At 37.4% G+C, this 20593-nt stretch overlaps 3 protein-coding genes across 3 annotated transcripts; all 3 read right to left on the bottom strand.

Moving 5' to 3' along the window:
• Positions 1-518: 518 nt before the first annotated feature.
• On the bottom strand, positions 519-6699 carry LOC129719569 (uncharacterized). The gene is made up of 8 exons (XM_055670964.1): positions 6687-6699; positions 6026-6260; positions 1747-1905; positions 1689-1692; positions 1610-1644; positions 1473-1553; positions 694-1372; positions 519-637 (listed from the first exon to the last, which is right to left on the bottom strand). Exons 1-8 carry the CDS (start codon positions 6697-6699, stop codon positions 548-550), a joined length of 1296 nt encoding a protein of 431 aa, XP_055526939.1. The 3' UTR covers positions 519-547.
• A 1967-nt stretch (positions 6700-8666) lies between these two features.
• Positions 8667-17122, bottom strand: LOC129719568 (uncharacterized). Its single transcript, XM_055670963.1, has 6 exons — positions 17110-17122; positions 16450-16684; positions 9896-10054; positions 9621-9701; positions 8842-9520; positions 8667-8785 (listed from the first exon to the last, which is right to left on the bottom strand). Exons 1-6 carry the CDS (start codon positions 17120-17122, stop codon positions 8696-8698), a joined length of 1257 nt encoding a protein of 418 aa, XP_055526938.1. The 3' UTR covers positions 8667-8695.
• LOC129719567 (ubiquinol-cytochrome-c reductase complex assembly factor 1-like) lies at positions 9530-20516 on the bottom strand. Its single transcript, XM_055670962.1, has 11 exons — positions 20323-20516; positions 20265-20268; positions 20186-20220; positions 20048-20128; positions 19269-19947; positions 19094-19212; positions 17110-17695; positions 16439-17047; positions 16108-16223; positions 15570-15667; positions 9530-9701 (listed from the first exon to the last, which is right to left on the bottom strand). Exons 1-6 carry the CDS (start codon positions 20514-20516, stop codon positions 19144-19146), a joined length of 1062 nt encoding a protein of 353 aa, XP_055526937.1. The 3' UTR covers positions 9530-9701; positions 15570-15667; positions 16108-16223; positions 16439-17047; positions 17110-17695; positions 19094-19143.
• Positions 20517-20593: the final 77 nt, after the last annotated feature.

The raw sequence follows: 20593 nt of genomic DNA, 5'->3' as shown, positions 1-20593 counted from the left end.
TTTTCATGCAAAGAATTAGCCTTTGCTCTTAAAAGCTTCAAAGGTTTATGAAAGATGTGCTGAAAAATCTAACGTACTAACCGAAATCCTTCGACAACGGATATACAATACAACGAGATCTATTCAAAACAATCTTCGCACGGTTTGAATCGATTCCTTGATTGTTTTAACGATTAAGAAACACGACAAAAATCCGTTACCCCCCGAAAGAAAACGTCCGTTTTCTCTAACATGCTGAACGAGAAAAGTAAATATCATCCAAAAATAAATTTGGTACCTACAATTTGTGTAGCTAATTTGAAGTTGTTTTCGAACATATAAAAACTCCATGTAACCTAAATTACTAACATTTGACTGCTCAAACAGCTAGCGCTACGATCCTACTTCAGTGTTGATCGCGAACTGGAGTTTCGACTTTTTGAGAAAGCAAAGGGTAAGGTTCGATTTGCCAACACTATCAAATGATCAGTTGAATCTTTAAATTTCGAAAATTCTATAGCATAAACAAAAGGTTCACCTTTCACTCCAGCGTTTATATTTACAGCCTCTACAATCCGGGTTTTTCAATCAACGGCAGCCACTTCACTGTTGGTTTGATTGCAAAATTGTAACGGTCTGTCTTATCCAGCATTTCCATCTAAAACAAACATGAATCATAAAGTCGCAAAGGAAAACACAAGCCAATCAACGTACCTGTCTCCTCACGTACTTAACTAGTAGCTCCAGATGCTCGTAGTCTTCGCATCTACTGGAGAAGAACCTCCGCCACAGGGCACCCGACAGCACCTTGTCATCGCTGCTGATGCCCTCGTCGTAAGCCATCAGCGTGGCCTGAAATTGCTCTGAAAGAAGTTGAATTTGTGGCCGTACAGCCGACGGGTTATCAGCCGCTAGCTGCTTCACCCGGGTTGTCACATCATTCCACATTGTTTCTACTATGCAGTTACGCATGAACCGACCAGCAGCATCCTTCTCCGGTCCTTCGGCCATGGCACGTACCAGCAGCATCCACACATGCAGCTCGGTTATCAGGAACCAGGTGTTGAAGGAATTAGGCATATTGAAGTACGTGAAGAATTCGTTGTAGTTAACGCAATCGGCTACCGATTCGTACAGATAGCAGCTCGACATCCGCAGACGGACTTTAGAGTTGTCCAGCCAGCCCATTGTTTTGATGAAGCGCTTCAAAAATCCTCCCTCTGTCTCAGCACTTACGGAGGTTTGATTAGTTCCAGTCGCAGCGGGATAAGCTCTGGCAGTTTCTGTGGATAGTAGCGCCAGCCGAGTTTGCAAAGGTCTACTAGGCGATTTTAATAAGTGCAGATCCTGTGTGGCCTGGGTCGGAACCGACTGCACGCGCTCACCGGCCAATCTAGGGAACGTGGAATGAATGAAAAATAATATTTATAAAAACAATTTATTGGTCGTTATTTTATTTTATTCTTGGTGTCCGAACTCCCATGCGCGCTTACAGAAGGGGAATTTTCTCAGAGCCGATGTCTGGTAGCTTTTTCAGTCTCTCTTCCAAATCGTCCGACCGACCAGAGCCTGGGCTAGAAGAAAAAAAAACAGCATGAAAGAATATATACAACTATGGAAGTACATATACCCATAGCGATCAACAATCAACAGAACAGAAAAACCCTAGCGACCAACAAACAAATCTACGATTTTCGATCGCAGTTCACTTGGCTGAAGAAAAAAGTATAATCATCATAAGAGGATAGGGATAGGTTTGGAACGTACCTGCTTTCATTCGCTCCGCTATGGGAATCTTCAGGACATGTTGGCGGAAGTTGAAGCGGACATTTTCGGCATGCTGTTGTGCGGACCGGGTCGAGGGTTCCGGAGAAGATCAAAATTTTACGGATCTCGCGGAACAATCGAGCCAGCCGACGATTATCGCTGCAGTGAAACCAGAGATCGATTTTACGCTGCATATGGGCGACTGGTCAACAGTTGCCCTTGCAGGATCTCTGATTTCACTGAATGGTACGCCACAGCAGCCAACACTGCCCCGAAGATCCCATGGAAATCTATCCCTGCAGGAGGAGTCGGTCATCACTATTACGGTGGTGACCGACAGTGAACGTCGCAGCACTTGGCCGGTTTGTGAAATAAGAAAACAAAGGAATTTCAACAAACCAGGGTTGCTGCGACGTACTCGTCGCATGAGGAATATTTGCGGCGAGAATGAGGTTTTTGTTCACGTTTATGTTTTTTGTGTGTTGCTTAGTGTTATGAATTTTTTTTATGTTTGTGTTCGTCATTTGCATTAGTTTTATGTAGTTTTTATTGTTTGTGTTGTGTTATTTATTTTGAATGTTACAATTTTTTTTTGTAGTGCTAAGAGTGTGGAAGAAAATTGTGCGGATAATAAATGGTGGTGGATGGATGACGGATGGATGGAGGATGGATTATTGATGAAGGATAACGAATGACGGACAAAATAAATCCTATCCCTATCCTCTTATCCTCTGTGTGTACGTGTGTGTGGTTGTGTTGAGTTGTGTGTGTGCGTTTATAATTTGTAGTATTAATATAATATTAGTAATAATATTTAATATGTAAAAATTTTAATTTAAATTGAAAAAATGAAATTTAAAATTCAAGTAAAAAAATTGAAATTTGAAGTAGAAATTAGCTATTTGAAATTGAATATTTAAAATTAGAAATTAAACATTGGAAATTGAAATAGTGAATTTGATATTAGAAATAAATTATGGGAATCACAAAATTGGAAGTTATATGTTGTACACGTAGGGAACTAAAAATTGAAAATTGTGAAATTGTATAGGAGACTAGGAATTAGAGATAAGTATCAAGAAAGAAGATTTTTTTAGAATCAGAAGTTAGAGATTGTGCGTGTGTATTTGTAGTAAATGAGCATAGGTGTGTGTGTGAATTTGTAACGAATGGCTTTTTTTTTTCATATACACATTCCTTTTGCAGAATGTGTACATGAAAAAAAAGGAATGAAAGATATGTGTGTTTTCAGCGATTTTTTTTAATACACACTACCTTTGTAAAGTGTGTGTTAAAAAAAAAAAAGAGAGAGAATGGAAATGTGTATTTGCAGTGTGCTTAGAGTATGTTTGTAGTGTTTTTTTTTTTTCATATACACACTTCCTTTGAACAGTGTGTGTACGAAAAAAAATGAAAGATGTGTGTTTGCAGTAAGAGAGTGTGTGTGTGTTCTTATTGTATGTGTGTATGTTTGCAGCGAATGTTTTTTTATACACACACCCCCTTTGTACAGCGTGTGTATAAAAAAAATATGGAATGGAAGATGTGTGCATTTGTGTATGAATGTGTTTTTGTAGTCTATAATTATTAGTCATTATTTAGTAATTAGAAATAAGAAAATTATAGATTTGAAATTAGAAATTGAAAATTCGTAGTAGGAAATTCAAAATTTTAAATTGGTAATCGAATTTGAATTTGGAAATTCAGTAATTTAGAATTGAAATTAGAAATTATTGAAGAATTAGAAATTTTTGGGTTGCAAAGAGTCCGCCTCCTCGTGGTGCAACCTGGGTAACGCTAAATGGACTCGTATTTTAATTTTGTTCAGTTAAAACTATCAATTGTAAAAGATAGATTTTTTTGAATCTCCATAGTTTTTCAAATATAAGTAGAGTTTTGAAATGATGTAATAGTGTGTATGTGTTATGGCTGTAGTGTGTGTATTTTTTTTTTTGTTACAGTAATAATATTATATTAGTAATATAGGTATACCTCAATTTTCACACATTGTTGTTTTTGAAATGTCGAGAAAGGTAATCATTTCCGTTACGTAATCAATAGACGTTCGCTAATGGACCGTGTATGGCAAGAACTGAACCAGAACATCTGGAAAATGCTTGAAAGGATTTACTCGAAAAAATGAATATGGATTGTGTGTGTGTGCTCGTAATAACACCGACCTTTATTGAATGCAGCCCTTCCGTCTTACTTGAGCTTTGATTCATAAATTGGCAAGACCGAGTGCCTATTAATGATAAAAATATTTGAAAAACCGACACGATTGATTTGATCAATACGGTGTCTCCGAGAAAGTTCCAGATATTAATTTTGTCCTTCCAGAAAAATTTAAATTTGCCATTCTTTTTAGAAAATTTTATCTGTATTGTTTCTTATGATCAGGCAACCATAAATGTTTAGCTAACCTTTTGTAGTTTTCATAAAAAACAAGATTTTGTAAAATAAATAAACTTATTTTTTTTGTTGGAATATTATTTACAACATTGTCAAAGATGTCACACCGATCAAACAAACAACTCTTTTTTACATAAACCTTTGGAACTAATTAGTCGTGATTAAAAAAAGGAATAGCACAAAATGACATCACTGGAACATCTGTGCAAATTTTCACTTAGATCAAAAATGTCACTCATAAAATACATCGAAATTAGGACATTTTTCATGGAATTGCTCACAGCTGTTAAACAATTCGAAATCAAACAAGTTCCTATTAGGGGCTTTCTACATACCTTGCGAACATATTTGGATGATGTCAGATAACCCCCTCTCCCTCCATGGATAGACATTCATATGGATTCTCGAAAAAATATTGAAATGTGAGCATTTTCCTACCAGCCCTCCCCTCCCCCCTTAAAAGTTCACGTTATATGTGGACAGCGCTTTGTTTGTGAACGATGCCTAATTTATATAAACCTGCAATATGCACAGTTCAAACAAAAACGTTTTAATTGTGTTTGAAAAAACTGTGCATAAACTCGAGGTAAAATGTACGTAAAATCGAGGCATACCTGTAGTATTAGTGATAAAAAAATAAACGAATTGAAATTTAAAATTTAAAATTCGAGTAAAAAACTGAAATTTGAAATAAAAATTATTTATTTCAAATTGAATATTTAAAATTAGAAATAAAGTATAGTGAATTGGATATTAAGAATGAGAGATGAGAAATAGAAAATTAGAAGTTAGATGTTGGAAGTAGGAAAATGATAATTGGAGCAGTGTTTAAAAGATTAGAAATTAGAGATAGATATCAAGAAATAGGAAGGTTGTGTGTATTTGTGGTAAAAGAGTAGGAATATGTATGTGTGTGTATTTGTATTTTTTTAATCTTGAGAATTAAAAATAATAAAAAAATAAACTTTATCCGCTTACCTCAAGCAAGCAAAAGACAATCCGGGTACAACTGTTGAAAAAGCTCGAGCTTTCTAATGTTCGTCCTCTGCTTCCTCTGTTCCTGCATTCTGCTCAACCTGAAAAAAAACAGAAGGTTAAATTTTTTTTGCCATCTTCTTATTGCCGTTAAAAAGCTCTCCCAGCTTGCCTAAGCTTGAATTAAATTTCTTATTCGGACGTCTAAAGGTGATTGAAAATAAAACTAAACATGATTTAAGATTGGAGTTATTGAAAATCGTTTATTCAAAGACAAAATAATGAAGAATCATTTAAACTTAGGCTCAGAATTGATAAAAAAAAGTTAACAGGAAGAACCAAAATAGACGTTTCCCAATTGACTTCAGAAACAACTTTATATCTCACAATACTTGTAAATTCAGTTTAAAGTTATTGAAACTGTTTAGTTCTGTTTTTATACTTTTTTTAATTGATATATTTAAAAAAAGGAAAGATGATATTTTTTTAAATTTTTTGATCAAGTTATGTATAATTTGTGGCTGAATGTCCAAAAATTTGAAATTACTTACCTTTAGCCGAAATTCGGTACTCCCAAATTGCTTTAGCTGGGCGCAGAGAGTTCACTTTAAACAGGATGGGCGTACAAATTTTCTCCAGTCCTTTTATTTCTTATTCATGCCGTTGCCTGTTGAGTAAAAAAAAAACAACATTAAATGGTTATTTTCAAAATTAATAAAACAGATACTAAACAAACAAAAAATAACATTCGGGACAAAATTTTAGCTCCAAATGGCTCAAAAATTAAATGCAAAAAAAAAAAATAAAACGCTTGAAACAAAAGTGCGCAACAGTACTGAAAACGCTGCGAGAGCAAGTTGAATAGCAACAATTGTGATTACCTCATTCAAACCGCAACAAATCGCCTGAGGCAGATTGATTCGCCACTACAGATGCTTCCGGAACTGGTTTTTCCTTTTTCTCAATAAAAGCGTACTGCTGTATCCCGGTATCCTGACTTTGTGGAATAGCATCAACATGTTTAAACTTCTTCGGATGGTTCGTTGGGTCAAGCTTCTCTCCAAGTGCAGCCAAAATAATCAGAACCGCTTCCTCTGTACGCACGGTTCTAGACCCTTGCCCAGGGACTGTGTTAACATAATGATCGAAAAGGAGCTCCACTTTATCCACATTTAATTTAACGTCATTTTACCAGCGCAGGCCCCAGACCAAAAACCCCGCCGAAAACGACCACGAATTTCAGTTTTTTCCTTGCAGAGAATCTGATGAACCTTTTTCTCTTCCACAATTCACAATTCTTCCGCAGAACTCCAACTCGCTGGCCTGCCGCAGATGATGATGCGAGTCCAGTGGATTCACCTATCCGTAGTGTTTGAGTGTATGCATTGGAAAAATAGATTTGCGTGGATATTGCGGGCATTCAAGATATTGCAGAATTCGAGTCTATTGTACACAGCAGCGTCTAGCAGAAGTGCTTCCTTGTGCCGTATCTGAAACGGAATCATTTTCTAGCATCCACAGCATGGAAATAAATCACTGCTTGTTTTACTTACCAATCGTACCCATTCTGTCCGTAGCCTCGTTAGAGCTTCCACAGTCATCGATAATAATAATTTTATCCGTCTGAAAGATACAAACTGCCCGAGCTATTTATTCGACAAGATAGGTTCGGCGAAGTTCTTGAGCATTGTCTAGTATAGAACCCGGAACAGCGATACTGGGCGTAGGAGCAGCTTATTTTTCGAAATTCTCAGCACGTCGGTTGTGCCAATAGCATTATCCTTTCACTTTTTTACTTGTTCAAACTCCCTTTTGCTCGTTCCAGCGGACTGTTCTGTCTTCGCTTTCTAGCTTAGTTCTGCGCTCAAAGCTTTCCTTCGCAGATAACTTTTTATAGGGCACAGACGACGACTTTTGTCCGAAAACGTTTTGATAACTACTGTTCATGGTGATTATGGTTTGAGTGGACAAAAGGTCGGTTCTTCAGTTCAAATTTCGAAACCGTTTTTCAAGGATTTCGCCGTAATTTCTTTCATGCAGGAAAAAACTTATTCCGATAGCGGAAAACTTCAAACACGAAAATTCACTAAATTACTCATGGCTTGCTTTGGTGTCTTCATGATTTCTGCCGTTTCATAACTGACAAAGAATAAAAAAATATATTCAGAATTTACTAACCACATACCATGATATTGTCAAATTACTAGGTTCCAAACATTTTGCACTTTGGGGCAGCAGAAAGTTAAACTTCGAAACGCCATATAACCTAGATATTCGGTTCACTGCTAAAACTACTAGCGCTACTATCCTGGTTCAATGTCGAATTATTTCATATTTTTTTTTATAAAATGCAAGTATCAGGTTCGAATGGCACCACTCAAATGATTGGATGAATAATGAACCTATTATCGTCCTTAAATATCGTAAGTTCTGTAGTTTAAACGACGGTTTCGTCTTTTCACGCCAGCAATTTCATTCACAAGCTCTACACTCCGGGATTTTCAATCAACAGCACTTACTTCACTGTTGGTTTGATTGCAAAATTGTAACACTTTCAGATGCCCGTAGTCTTCGCATCTATAAACGTCCTTTAACGGTTTTCGTCGTTATTTCCGCATTTTAGGCAAGCAACAAAAAAAAAACTTTTTGCGATAGCGGAAAACTTCAAACACGTAATTTCACAAAATGTCTCATGGCTTGCTTTGGTGTTTGCATGATTTTTTTCCATTTCATTGGCCCTGACACAAGTACAAGAGATTTTTAAGGCTGTTCGCACCTACGCGAGTTCTTATAAGCAATTGTCAATTTATGAGTGAAAACAAAAGCAAAAATATTTCCCTCCTTCACTTTCGCAAGCAAAAACCAAACCAATATCAACAGAGTCGTCAGGGCCAATAGCTGGCGAGGAAGAGAAATACCATTCAACCTACTGCTAGCGCTACCAGGTATCTTCTTTCAATGGCGAAAAAAATTAAAGAAATATTCAAAAAAAAAAAATTAAAAAGCAAAGTATAATTTTCATGCGAAGAATTAGCCTTTGCTCTTAAAAGCTTCAAAGGTTTATGAAAGATGTGCTGAAAAATCTAACGTACTAGTCGAAATCCTTCGACAACGGATATACAATACAACGAGATCTATTCAAAACAATCTTCGCACGGTTTGAATCGATTCCTTGATTGTTTTAACGATTAAGAAACGCGACAAAAATCCGTTACCCCCCGAAAGAAAACGTCCGTTTTCTCTAACATGCTGAACGAGAAAAGTAAATATCATCCAAAAATAAATTTGGTACCTACAATTTGTGTAGCTAATTTGAAGTTGTTTTCGAACATATAAAAACTCCATGTAACCTAAATTACTAACATTTGACTGCTCAAACAGCTAGCGCTACGATCCTACTTCAGTGTTGATCGCGAACTGGAGTTTCGACTTTTTGAGAAAGCAAAGGGTAAGGTTCGATTTGCCAACACTATCAAATGATCAGTTGAATCTTTAAATTTCGAAAATTCTATAGCATAAACAAAAGGTTCACCTTTCACTCCAGCGTTTATATTTACAGCCTCTACAATCCGGGTTTTTCAATCAACGGCAGCCACTTCACTGTTGGTTTGATTGCAAAATTGTAACGGTCTGTCTTATCCAGCATTTCCATCTAAAACAAACATGAATCATAAAGTCGCAAAGGAAAACACAAGCCAATCAACGTACCTGTCTCCTCACGTACTTAACTAGTAGCTCCAGATGCTCGTAGTCTTCGCATCTACTGGAGAAGAACCTCCGCCACAGGGCACCCGACAGCACCTTGTCATCGCTGCTGATGCCCTCGTCGTAAGCCATCAGCGTGGCCTGAAATTGCTCTGAAAGAAGTTGAATTTGTGGCCGTACAGCCGACGGGTTATCAGCCGCTAGCTGCTTCACCCGGGTTGTCACATCATTCCACATTGTTTCTACTATGCAGTTACGCATGAACCGACCAGCAGCATCCTTCTCCGGTCCTTCGGCCATGGCACGTACCAGCAGCATCCACACATGCAGCTCGGTTATCAGGAACCAGGTGCTGAAGGAATTAGGCATATTGAAGTACGTGAAGAATTCGTTGTAGTTAACGCAATCGGCTACCGATTCGTACAGATAGCAGCTCGACATCCGCAGACGGACTTTAGAGTTGTCCAGCCAGCCCATTGTTTTGATGAAGCGCTTCAAAAATCCTCCCTCTGTCTCAGCACTTACGGAGGTTTGATTAGTTCCAGTCGCAGCGGGATATGCTCTGGCAGTTTCTGTGGATAGTAGCGCCAGCCGAGTTTGCAAAGGTCTACTAGGCGATTTTAATAAGTGCAGATCCTGTGTGGCCTGGGTCGGAACCGACTGCACGCGCTCACCGGCCAATCTAGGGAACGTGGAATGAATGAAAAATAATATTTATAAAAACAATTTATTGGTCGTTATTTTATTTTATTCTTGGTGTCCGAACTCCCATGCGCGCTTACAGAAGGGGAATTTTCTCAGAGCCGATGTCTGGTAGCTTTTTCAGTCTCTCTTCCAAATCGTCCGACCGACCAGAGCCTGGGCTAGAAGAAAAAAAAAACAGCATGAAAGAATATATACAACTATGGAAGTACATATACCCATAGCGATCAACAATCAACAGAACAGAAAAACCCTGGCGACCAACAAACAAATCTACGATTTTCGATCGCAGTTCACTTGGCTGAAGAAAAAAGTATAATCATCATAAGAGGATAGGGATAGGTTTGGAACGTACCTGCTTTCATTCGCTCCGCTATGGGAATCTTCAGGACATGTTGGCGGAAGTTGAAGCGGACATTTTCGGCATGCTGTTGTGCGGACCGGGTCGAGGGTTCCGGAGAAGATCAAAATTTTACGGATCTCGCGGAACAATCGAGCCAGCCGACGATTATCGCTGCAGTGAAACCAGAGATCGATTTTACGCTGCATATGGGCGACTGGTCAACAGTTGCCCTTGCAGGATCTCTGATTTCACTGAATGGTACGCCACATCAGCCAACACTGCCCCGAAGATCCCATGGAAATCTATCCCTGCAGGAGGAGTCGGTGATCACTATTACGGTGGTGACCGACAGTGAACGTCGCAGCACTTGGCCGGTTTGTGAAATAAGAAAACAAAGGAATTTCAACAAACCAGGGTTGCTGCGACGTCCTCGTCGCATGAGGAATATTTGCGGCGAGAATGAGGTTTTGACGTTGGACTAACGTCTATATCGAAGTTAGGCACCTGAATTTAAAAATCTAGTAATTCAACCGGGGAAAACCAGGGAAAAGTGGTCAGGTTTTGAGCGCTTATATATCAGTCATTTCTTTTCAGAATTTCGAGGTTTTGGCATCAACCGATCAGAAATTCTTTTACGGTTGAATTTATGTAACAAAAATAACCTATTGTTCGAGATACACTATTGAAAAATTGATAAATCACATCGATTGTCTAAATCATACCGAGCAACCAATCACCACCTCTCTTCACAAGCACAGTCGACACTAACGGATACAACCGATCTGACTTTGTAAACAGTCTCGCAGCTTTCAACCAATGACGAGCTCGCTTTCGGTAGCTGCAACAGGTGTTTCAACACCGTTTTAAAATGCTTCTTTTATCATTACCACTGAACAGATTCTAAACACCAATGGCTTGATTGATAGGGGAAATATTGCGCAAGATTGTCATATAATAATTTAAATATGTTTTCGATACTAAACTAGTTAAAAGTTGTGTTAAAAGTCGTGCACATTCAACCAATCACAAGCTCGCTTCTTGTTTGCTCGCGGATGGATTTTTGCTTTGGGCTATATAATAGCCTGTGTCGTCTCATAGCAAGTGGAAGGCCTCATCAGTTAACAAGTGGAAGGCCACCAGGCCGGTCTTGTATAATCAGCAGCGGTGGCTGATTCCAGCGGCCAAACTGAGCTGCAGCAGAACCAGAGCGGTAGTATCAGGCAGCAGCGGCGGAGGTAGTGGGCAGCTGCATTTCTTCATTCAGTTCGGTTCTCCTTCGATCTGAGTTGGACCCCACCAGCGGTAATCCAATTCAGATATCGTTGGGTGAAAACTGCACGAAACTGCCAGAACTGCCAGAAACTGCACGAGCCAGCACCGCCACTAGGAAAGCTACCGCCATTTAGTGTGTGTGCAGTGTGCACATATAGCGTATGTGCATCCGTATTGCTATGACATTTGCGATGATAGGGATGGCGCTGTTGCGTGTGTATGGCTAGCTATAGCGTGTGTAAGACACTAGCATGTGTAGCATATTATGGCTATTGCGTGTATATCTTCAGCGTGTGTACGGATAGTTATAGCTTGTGTGTGGATAGCTGCTGCGTGTGTAATGATTAGTTATAGCGTATGTATGGATAGTAATAGCACATGGTTGGATAGCTTATGCGTGTGTATAGATAGTTGTATCGGATGTATGGAAAGGAATAGCATGTGTATGGATAGCTTCGGCATGTGTGTATAAAAAACTATAGCTACAGCGTGTGTATGAATAGTTTTAACGCGTGTTTAGATAGTTATAGCATGTGTGTGAATAACTATAGCGGGTGTTTATCGAAGATTATTATTGTCATTGAAAATATTAAAATGTCTTAACGAACATAGTTGTGAATTTGATTTTACAGCAGCGTTCTAACTTCTTCAGCCAGTCTTAATTCATCGAAGAAAAATTACTACCTATGAATGATCAACACTTATTTACTAGAAATTTGATTTAGATCAAAACGGGTTCTTTTGAGTATCATAAATTATTGGTAAAAAGAGTTGCAAGTTTTCTCAATGAGCATTCATTAAATTTTCGTTTTTGTTTCTCGGTGCGCGGTTTTGATTTTGTTTCTCGCACACAGAGAAAGAAACAAACTTGTCGCTATCGTGAAAAATAACAAAACAATTAGAAATGCTCTAAATCACAACTGAAGAAGTTAAGATATTATCCTGTCACTCGCCCAAACCTTGATAACAACTACCGAAAAACGTGTGATTGAGCTCTTGCTATATTGAGTTATTGAACCAAACGTTTTTGTTTTTCAAATACATGAAGTTATATGCTGGGCTGGAACCAACCTAGCATGAGTTTTATCGATTAAATGTCCAACAATTTTCAAATTTAAAATTTTCGTTTGAATCGTTCTGGGCTCCAATTTCAGATAGTTTCGTAAAGTTTGCTTTTTGCTTAGATAGGAAAATTTTACCAATTCGCTCAATTAAATGATTGTCTTGGTAGTGCAGCAAACAAAGGGTTGATTCGAATATGTATGAAATGACAGCGATTAAATAAAAGATATCCATTCTTTTAGTATATATTATTATTTATAACGTTTTAACGTCTCAGCATTCAGAAATGCACTGTTAGATAAAATTGCAGCAAATACTAGAGTTGCAATTCTCTCTATTATTTGTTTTAATGGAATATAAGAATACCGTAGTCCAACGTCATGCGGTCGTGTCTTGAATACCACCCTCCTACTTTTTGTTCACGTTTATGTTTTTTGTGTGTTGCTTAGTGTTATGAATTTTTTTTATGTTTGTGTTCGTCATTTGCATTAGTTTTATGTAGTTTTTATTGTTTGTGTTGTGTTATTTATTTTGAATGTTACAATTTTTTTTGTAGTGCTAAGAGTGTGGAAGAAAATTGTGCGGATAATAAATGGTGGTGGATGGATGACGGATGGATGGAGGATGGATTATTGATGAAGGATAACGAATGACGGACAAAATAAATCCTATCCCTATCCTCTTATCCTCTGTGTGTACGTGTGTGTGGTTGTGTTGAGTTGTATGTGTGCGTTTATAATTTGTAGTATTAATATAATATTAGTAATAGTAATTCATATGTAATACTTTTAATTTAAATTAAAAAATGAAATTTAAAATTCAAGTAAAAAAATTGAAATTTGAAGTAGAAATTAGCTATTTGAAATTGAATATTTAAAATTAGAAATTAAACATTGGAAATTGAAATAGTGAATTTGATATTAGAAATAAATTATGGGAATCACAAAATTGGAAGTTATATGTTGTACACGTAGGGAACTAAAAATTGAAAATTGTGAAATTGTATAGGAGACTAGGAATTAGAGATAAGTATCAAGAAAGAAGATTTTTTTAGAATCTGAGGTTAGAGATTGTACGTGTGTATTTGTAGTAAATGAGCATAGGTGTGTGTGAATTTGTAACGAATGGCTTTTTTTTTCATATACACATTCCTTTTGCAGAATGTGTACATGAAAAAAAAGGAATGAAAGATATGTGTGTTTTCAGCGATTTTTTTTAATACACACTACCTTTGTAAAGTGTGTGTTAAAAAAAAGAGAGAGAATGGAAATGTGTATTTGCAGTGTGCCCAGAATATGTTTGTAGTGTTTTTTTTCATATACACACTTCCTTTGAACAGTGTGTGTACGAAAAAAAAAGAATTGAAAGATGTGTGTTTGCAGTAAGAGAGTGTGTGTGTGTTCTTATTGTATGTGTGTATGTTTGCAGCGAATGTTTTTTTTATACACACACCCCCTTTGTACAGTGTGTGTATAAAAAAAATATGGAAAGGAAGATGTGTGCATTTGTGTATGAATGTGTTTTTGTAGTCTATAATTATTAGTCATTATTTAGTAATTAGAAATAAGAAAATTATAGATTTGAAATTAGAAATTGAAAATTCGTAGTAGGAAATTCAAAATTTTAAATTGGTAATCGAATTTGAATTTGGAAATTCAGTAATTCAGAATTGAAATTAGAAATTATTGAAGAATTAGAAATTTTTGGGTTGCAAAGAGTCCGCCTCCTCGTGGTGCAACCTGGGTAACGCTAAATGGACTCGTATTTTAATTTTGTTCAGTTAAAACTATCAATTGTAAAAGATAGATTTTTTTGAATCTCCATAGTTTTTCAAATATAAGTAGAGTTTTGAAATGATGTAATAGTGTGTATGTGTTATGGCTGTAGTGTGTGTATTATTTTTTTTTTGTTACAGTAATAATATTATATTAGTAATATAGGTATACCTCAATTTTCACACATTGTTGTTTTTGAAATGTCGAGAAAGGTAATCATTTCCGTTACGTAATCAATAGACGTTCGCTAATGGACCGTGTATGGCAAGAACTGAACCAGAACATCTGGAAAACGCTTGAAAGGATTTACTCGAAAAAATGAATATGGATTGTGTGTGTGTGCTCGTAATAACACCGACCTTTATTGAATGCAGCCCTTCTGTCTTACTTGAGCTTTGATTCATAAATTGGCAAGACCGAGTGCCTATTAATGATAAAAATATTTGAAAAACCGACACGATTGATTTGATCGATACGGTGTCTCCGAGAAAGTTCCAGATATTAATTTTGTCCTTCCAGAAAAATTTAAATTTGCCATTCTTTTTAGAAAATTTTATCTGTATTGTTTCTTATGATCAGGCAACCATAAATGTTTAGCTAACCTTTTGTAGTTTTCATAAAAAACAAGATTTTTAAGCTTTGTAAAATAAATAAACTTATTTTTTTTGTTGGAATATTATTTACAACATTGTCAAAGATGTCACACCGATCAAACAAACAACTCTTTTTTACATAAACCCTTGAAACTAATTAGTCGTGATTAAAAAAAGGAATAGCACAAAATGACATCACTGGAACATCTGTGCAAATTTTCACTTAGATCAAAAATGTCACTCATAAAATACATCGAAATTAGGAGATTTTTCATGGAATTGCTCACAGCTGTTAAACAATTCGAAATCAAACAAGTTCCTATTAGGGGCTTTCTATATACCTTGCGAACATATTTGGATGATGTCAGATAACCCCCTCTCCCTCCATGGATAGACATTCATATGGATTCTCGAAAAAATATTGAAATGTGAGCATTTTACTACCAGCCCTCCCCTCCCCCCTTAAGAGTTCACGTTATATGTGGACAGCGCTTTGTTTGTGAACGATGCCTAATTTATATAAACCTGCAATATGCACAGTTCAAACAAAAACGTTTTAATTGTGTTTGAAAAAACTGTGCATAAACTCGAGGTAAAATGTACGTAAAATCGAGGCATACCTGTAGTATTAGTGATAAAAAAATAAACGAATTGAAATTAAAAATTTAAAATTCGAGTAAAAAACTGAAATTTGAAATAAAAATTATTTATTTCAAATTGAATATTTAAAATTACAAATAAAGTATAGTGAATTGGATATTAAGAATGAAAGATGAGAAATAGAAAATTAGAAGTTAGATGTTGGAAGTAGGAAAATGATAATTGGAACAGTGTTTAAAAGATTAGAAATTAGAGATAGATATCAAGAAATAGGAAGGTTGTGTGTATTTGTGGTAAAAGAGTAGGAATATGTATGTGTGTGTATTTGTATTTTTTTAATCTTGAGAATTGAAAATAATAAAAAAATAAACTTTATCCACTTACCTCAAGCAAGCAAAAGACAATCCGGGTACAACTGTTGAAAAAGCTCGAGCTTTCTAATGTTCGTCCTCTGCTTCCTCTGTTCCTGCATTCTGCTCAACCTAAAAAAACAGAAGGTTAAATTTTTTTGCCATCTTCTTATTGCCGTTAAAAAGCTCTCCCAGCTTGCCTAAGCTTGAATTAAATTTCTTATTCGGACGTCTAAAGGTGATTGAAAATAAAACTAAACATGATTTAAGATTGGAGTTATTGAAAATCGTTTATTCAAAGACAAAATAATGATTTTAAAATTAGGCTCAGAATTGATAAAAAAAAGTTAACAGGAAGAACCAAAATAGACGTTTCCCAATTGACTTCAGAAACAACTTTATATCTCACAATACTTGTAAATTCAGTTTAAAGTTATTGAAACTGTTTAGTTTTGTTTTTATACTTTTTTCAATTGATATATTTAAAAAAAAAGGAAAGATATTTTTTTAAATTTTTTGATCAAGTTATGTATAATTTGTGGCTGAATGTCCAAAAATTTGAAATTACTTACCTTTAGCCGAAATTCGGTACTCCCAAATTGCTTTAGCCGGGCGCAGAGAGTTCACTTTAAACAGGATGGGCGTACAAATTTTCTCCAGTCCTTTTATTTCTTATTCATGCCGTTGCCTGTTGAGTAAAAAAAAAAACAACATTAAATGGTTATTTTCAAAATTAATAAAACAGATATTAAACAAACAAAAAATAACATTCGGGACAAAATTTTAGCTCCAAATGGCTCAAAAATTAAATGCAAAAAAAAAAAATAAAACGCTTGAAACAAAAGTGCGCAACAGTACTGAAAACGCTGCGAGAGCAAGTTGAATAGCAACAATTGTGATTACCTCATTCAAACCGCAACAAATCGCCTGAGGCAGATTGATTCGCCACTACAGATGCTTCCGGAACTGGTTTTTCCTTTTTCTCAATAAAAGCGTACTGCTGTATCCCGGTATCCTGACTTTGTGGAATAGCATCAACATGTGTAAACTTCTTCGAATGGTTCGTTGGGTTAAGCTTCTCTCCAAGTGCAGCCAAAATAATCAGAACCGCTTCCTCTGTACGCACGGTTCTAGACCCTTGCCCAGGGACTGTGTTAACATAATGATCGAAAAGGAGCTCCACTTTATCCACATTTAATTTAACGTCATTTTACCAGCGCAGGCCCCAGACCAAAAACCCCACCGAAAACGACCACGAATTTCAGTTTTTTCCTTGCAGAGAATCTGATGAACCTTTTTCTCTTCCACAATTCACAATTCTTCCGCAGAACTCCAACTCGCTGGCCTGCCGCAGATGATGATGCGAGTCCAGTGGATTCACCTATCCGTAGTGTTTGAGTGTATGCATTGGAAAAATAGATTTGCGTGGATATTGCGGGCATTCAAGATATTGCAGAATTCGAGTCTATTGTACACAGCAGCGTCTAGCAGAAGTGCTTCCTTGTGCCGTATCTGAACGGAATCATTTTCTAGCATCCACAGCATGGAAATAAATCACTGCTTGTTTTACTTACCAATCGTACCCATTCTGTCCGTAGCCTCGTTAGAGCTTCCACAGTCATCGATAATAATAATTTTATCCGTCTGAAAGATACAAACTGCCCGAGCTATTTATTCGACAAGATAGGTTCGGCGAAGTTCTTGAGCATTGTCTAGTATAGAACCCGGAACAGCGATACTGGGCGTAGGAGCAGCTTATTTTTCGAAATTCTCAGCACGTCGGTTGTGCCAATAGCATTATCCTTTCACTTTTTTACTTGTTCAAACTCCCTTTTGCTCGTTCCAGCGGACTGTTCTGTCTTCGCTTTCTAGCTTAGTTCTGCGCTCAAAGCTTTCCTTCGCAGTAAACTTTTTATAGGGCACAGACGACGACTTTTGTCCGAAAACGTTTTGATAACTACTGTTCATGGTGATTATGGTTTGAGTGGGCAAAAGATCGGTTCTTCAGTTCAAATTTCGAAACCGTTTTTCAAGGATTTCACCGTAATTTCTTTCATGCAGGAAAAAACTTATTCCGATAGCGGAAAACTTCAAACACGAAAATTCACTAAATTACTCATGGCTTGCTTTGGTGTCTTCATGATTTCTGCCGTTTCATAACTGACAAAGAATAAAAAAATATATTCAGAATTTACTAACCACATACCATAATATTGTCAAATTACTAGGTTCCAAACATTTTGCACTTTGGGGCAGCAGAAAATTAAACTTCGAAACGCCATATAACCTAGATATTCGGTTCACTGCTAAATCTACTAGCGCTACTATCCTGGTTCAATGTCGAGCACGAATTATTTCATTTTTTTTATAAAATGCAAGTATCAGGTTCGAATGGCACCACTCAAAAGATTGGATGAATAATGAACCTATTATCGTCCTTAAATATCGTAAGTTCTGTAATTTAAACGACGGTTTCGTCTTTTCACGCCAGCAATTTCATTCACAAGCTCTACACTCCGGGATTTTCAATCAACAGCACTTACTTCACTGTTGGTTTGATTGCAAAATTGTAACACTTTCAGATGCCCGTAGTCTTCGCATCTATAAACGTCCTTAAACGGTTTTCGTCGTTATTTCCGCATTTTAGGCAAGCAACAAAAAAAAAACTTTTTGCGATAGCGGAAAACTTCAAACACGTAATTTCACAAAATGTCTCATGGCTTGCTTTGGTGTTTGCATGATTTTTTTTTCATTTCATTGGCCCTGACACAAGTACAAGAGATTTTTAAGGCTGTTCGCACCTACGCGAGTTCTTATAAGCAATTATCAATTTATGAGTGAAAACAAAAGCAAAAATATTTCCCTCCTTCACTTTCGCAAGCAAAAACCAAACCAATATCAACAGAGTCGTCAGGGCCAATAGCTGGCGAGGAAGAGAAATACCATTCAACCTACTGCTAGCGCTACTAGGTATCTTCTTTCAATGGCGAAATAAATAAAAGAAATATTAAAAAAAAAAAAAATTAAAAAGCAAAGTATAATTTTCATGCAAAGAATTAGCCTTTGCTCTTAAAAGCTTCAAAGGTTTATGAAAGATGTGCTGAAAAATCTAACGTACTAACCGAAATCCTTCGACAACGGATATACAATACAACGAGATCTATTCAAAACAATCTTCGTACGGTTTGAATCGATTCCTTGATTGTTTTAACGATTAAGAAACACGACAAAAATCCGTTCCCCCCCGAAAGAAAACGTCCGTTTTCTCTAACATGCTGAACGAGAAAAGTAAATATCATCCAAAAATAAATTTGGTACCTACAATTTGTGTAGCTAATTTGAAGTTGTTTTCGAACATATAAAAACTCCATGTAACCTAAATTACTAACATTTGACTGCTCAAACAGCTAGCGCTACGATCCTACTTCAGTGTTGATCGCGAACTGGAGTTTCGACTTTTTGAGAAAGCAAAGGGTAAGGTTCGATTTGCCAACACTATCAAATGATCAGTTGAATCTTTAAATTTCGAAAATTCTATAGCATAAACAAAAGGTTCACCTTTCACTCCAGCGTTTATATTTACAGCCTCTACAATCCGGGTTTTTCAATCAACGGCGCCACTTCACTGTTGGTTTGATTGCAAAATTGTAATGGTCTGTCTTATCCAGCATTTCCATCTAAAACAAACATGAATCATAAAGTCGCAAAGGAAAACACAAGCCAATCAACGTACCTGTCTCCTCACGTACTTAACTAGTAGCTCCAGATGCTCGTAGTCTTCGCATCTACTGGAGAAGAACCTCCGCCACACGGCACCCGACAGCACCTTGTCATCGCTGCTGATGCCCTCGTCGTAAGCCATCAGCGTGGCCTGAAATTGCTCTGAAAGAAGTTGAATTTGTGGCCGTACAGCCGACGGGTTATCAGCCGCTAGCTGCTTCGCCCGGGTTGTCACATCATTCCACATTGTTTCTACTATGCAGTTACGCATGAACCGACCAGCAGCATCCTTCTCCGGTCCTTCGGCCATGGCACGTACCAGCAGCATCCACACATGCAGCTCGGTTATCAGGAACCAGGTGTTGAAGGAATTAGGCATATTGAAGTACGTGAAGAATTCGTTGTAGTTAACGCAATCGGCTACCGATTCGTACAGATAGCAGCTCGACATCCGCAGACGGACTTTAGAGTTGTCCAGCCAGCCCATTTTTTTGATGAAGCGCTTCAAAAATCCTCCCTCTGTCTCAGCACTTACGGAGGTTTGATTAGTTCCAGTCGCAGCGGGATATGCTCTGGCAGTTTCTGTGGATAGTAGCGCCAGCCGAGTTTGCAAAGGTCTACTAGGCGATTTTAATAAGTGCAGATCCTGTGTGGCCTGGGTCGGAACCGACTGCACGCGCTCACCGGCCAATCTAGGGAACGTGGAATGAATGAAAAATAATATTTATAAAAACAATTTATTGGTCGTTATTTTATTTTATTCTTGGTGTCCGAACTCCCATGCGCGCTTACAGAAGGGGAATTTTCTCAGAGCCGATGTCTGGTAGCTTTTTCAGTCTCTCTTCCAAATCGTCCGACCGACCAGAGCCTGGGCTAGAAGAAAAAAAAAACAGCATGAAAGAATATATACAACTATGGAAGTACATATACCCATAGCGATCAACAATCAACAGAACAGAAAAACCCTAGCGACCAACAAACAAATCTACGATTTTCGATCGCAGTTCACTTGGCTGAAGAAAAAAGTATAATCATCATAAGAGGATAGGGATAGGTTTGGAACGTACCTGCTTTCATTCGCTCCGCTATGGGAATCTTCAGGACATGTTGGCGGAAGTTGAAGCGGACATTTTCGGCATGCTGTTGTGCGGACCGGGTCGAGGGTTCCGGAGAAGATCAAAATTTTACGGATCTCGCGGAACAATCGAGCCAGCCGACGATTATCGCTGCAGTGAAACCAGAGATCGATTTTACGCTGCATATGGGCGACTGGTCAACAGTTGCCCTTGCAGGATCTCTGATTTCACTGAATGGTACGCCACAGCAGCCAACACTGCC

The sequence above is a fragment of the Wyeomyia smithii genome, chromosome 2, assembly GCF_029784165.1.
Source record: "Wyeomyia smithii strain HCP4-BCI-WySm-NY-G18 chromosome 2, ASM2978416v1, whole genome shotgun sequence".
Classification (NCBI taxonomy): domain Eukaryota; kingdom Metazoa; phylum Arthropoda; class Insecta; order Diptera; family Culicidae; genus Wyeomyia; species Wyeomyia smithii.
The sequence above is the reverse complement of the archived record's forward strand: the minus strand, read 5'-3'. Positions and strand labels throughout refer to the sequence as shown.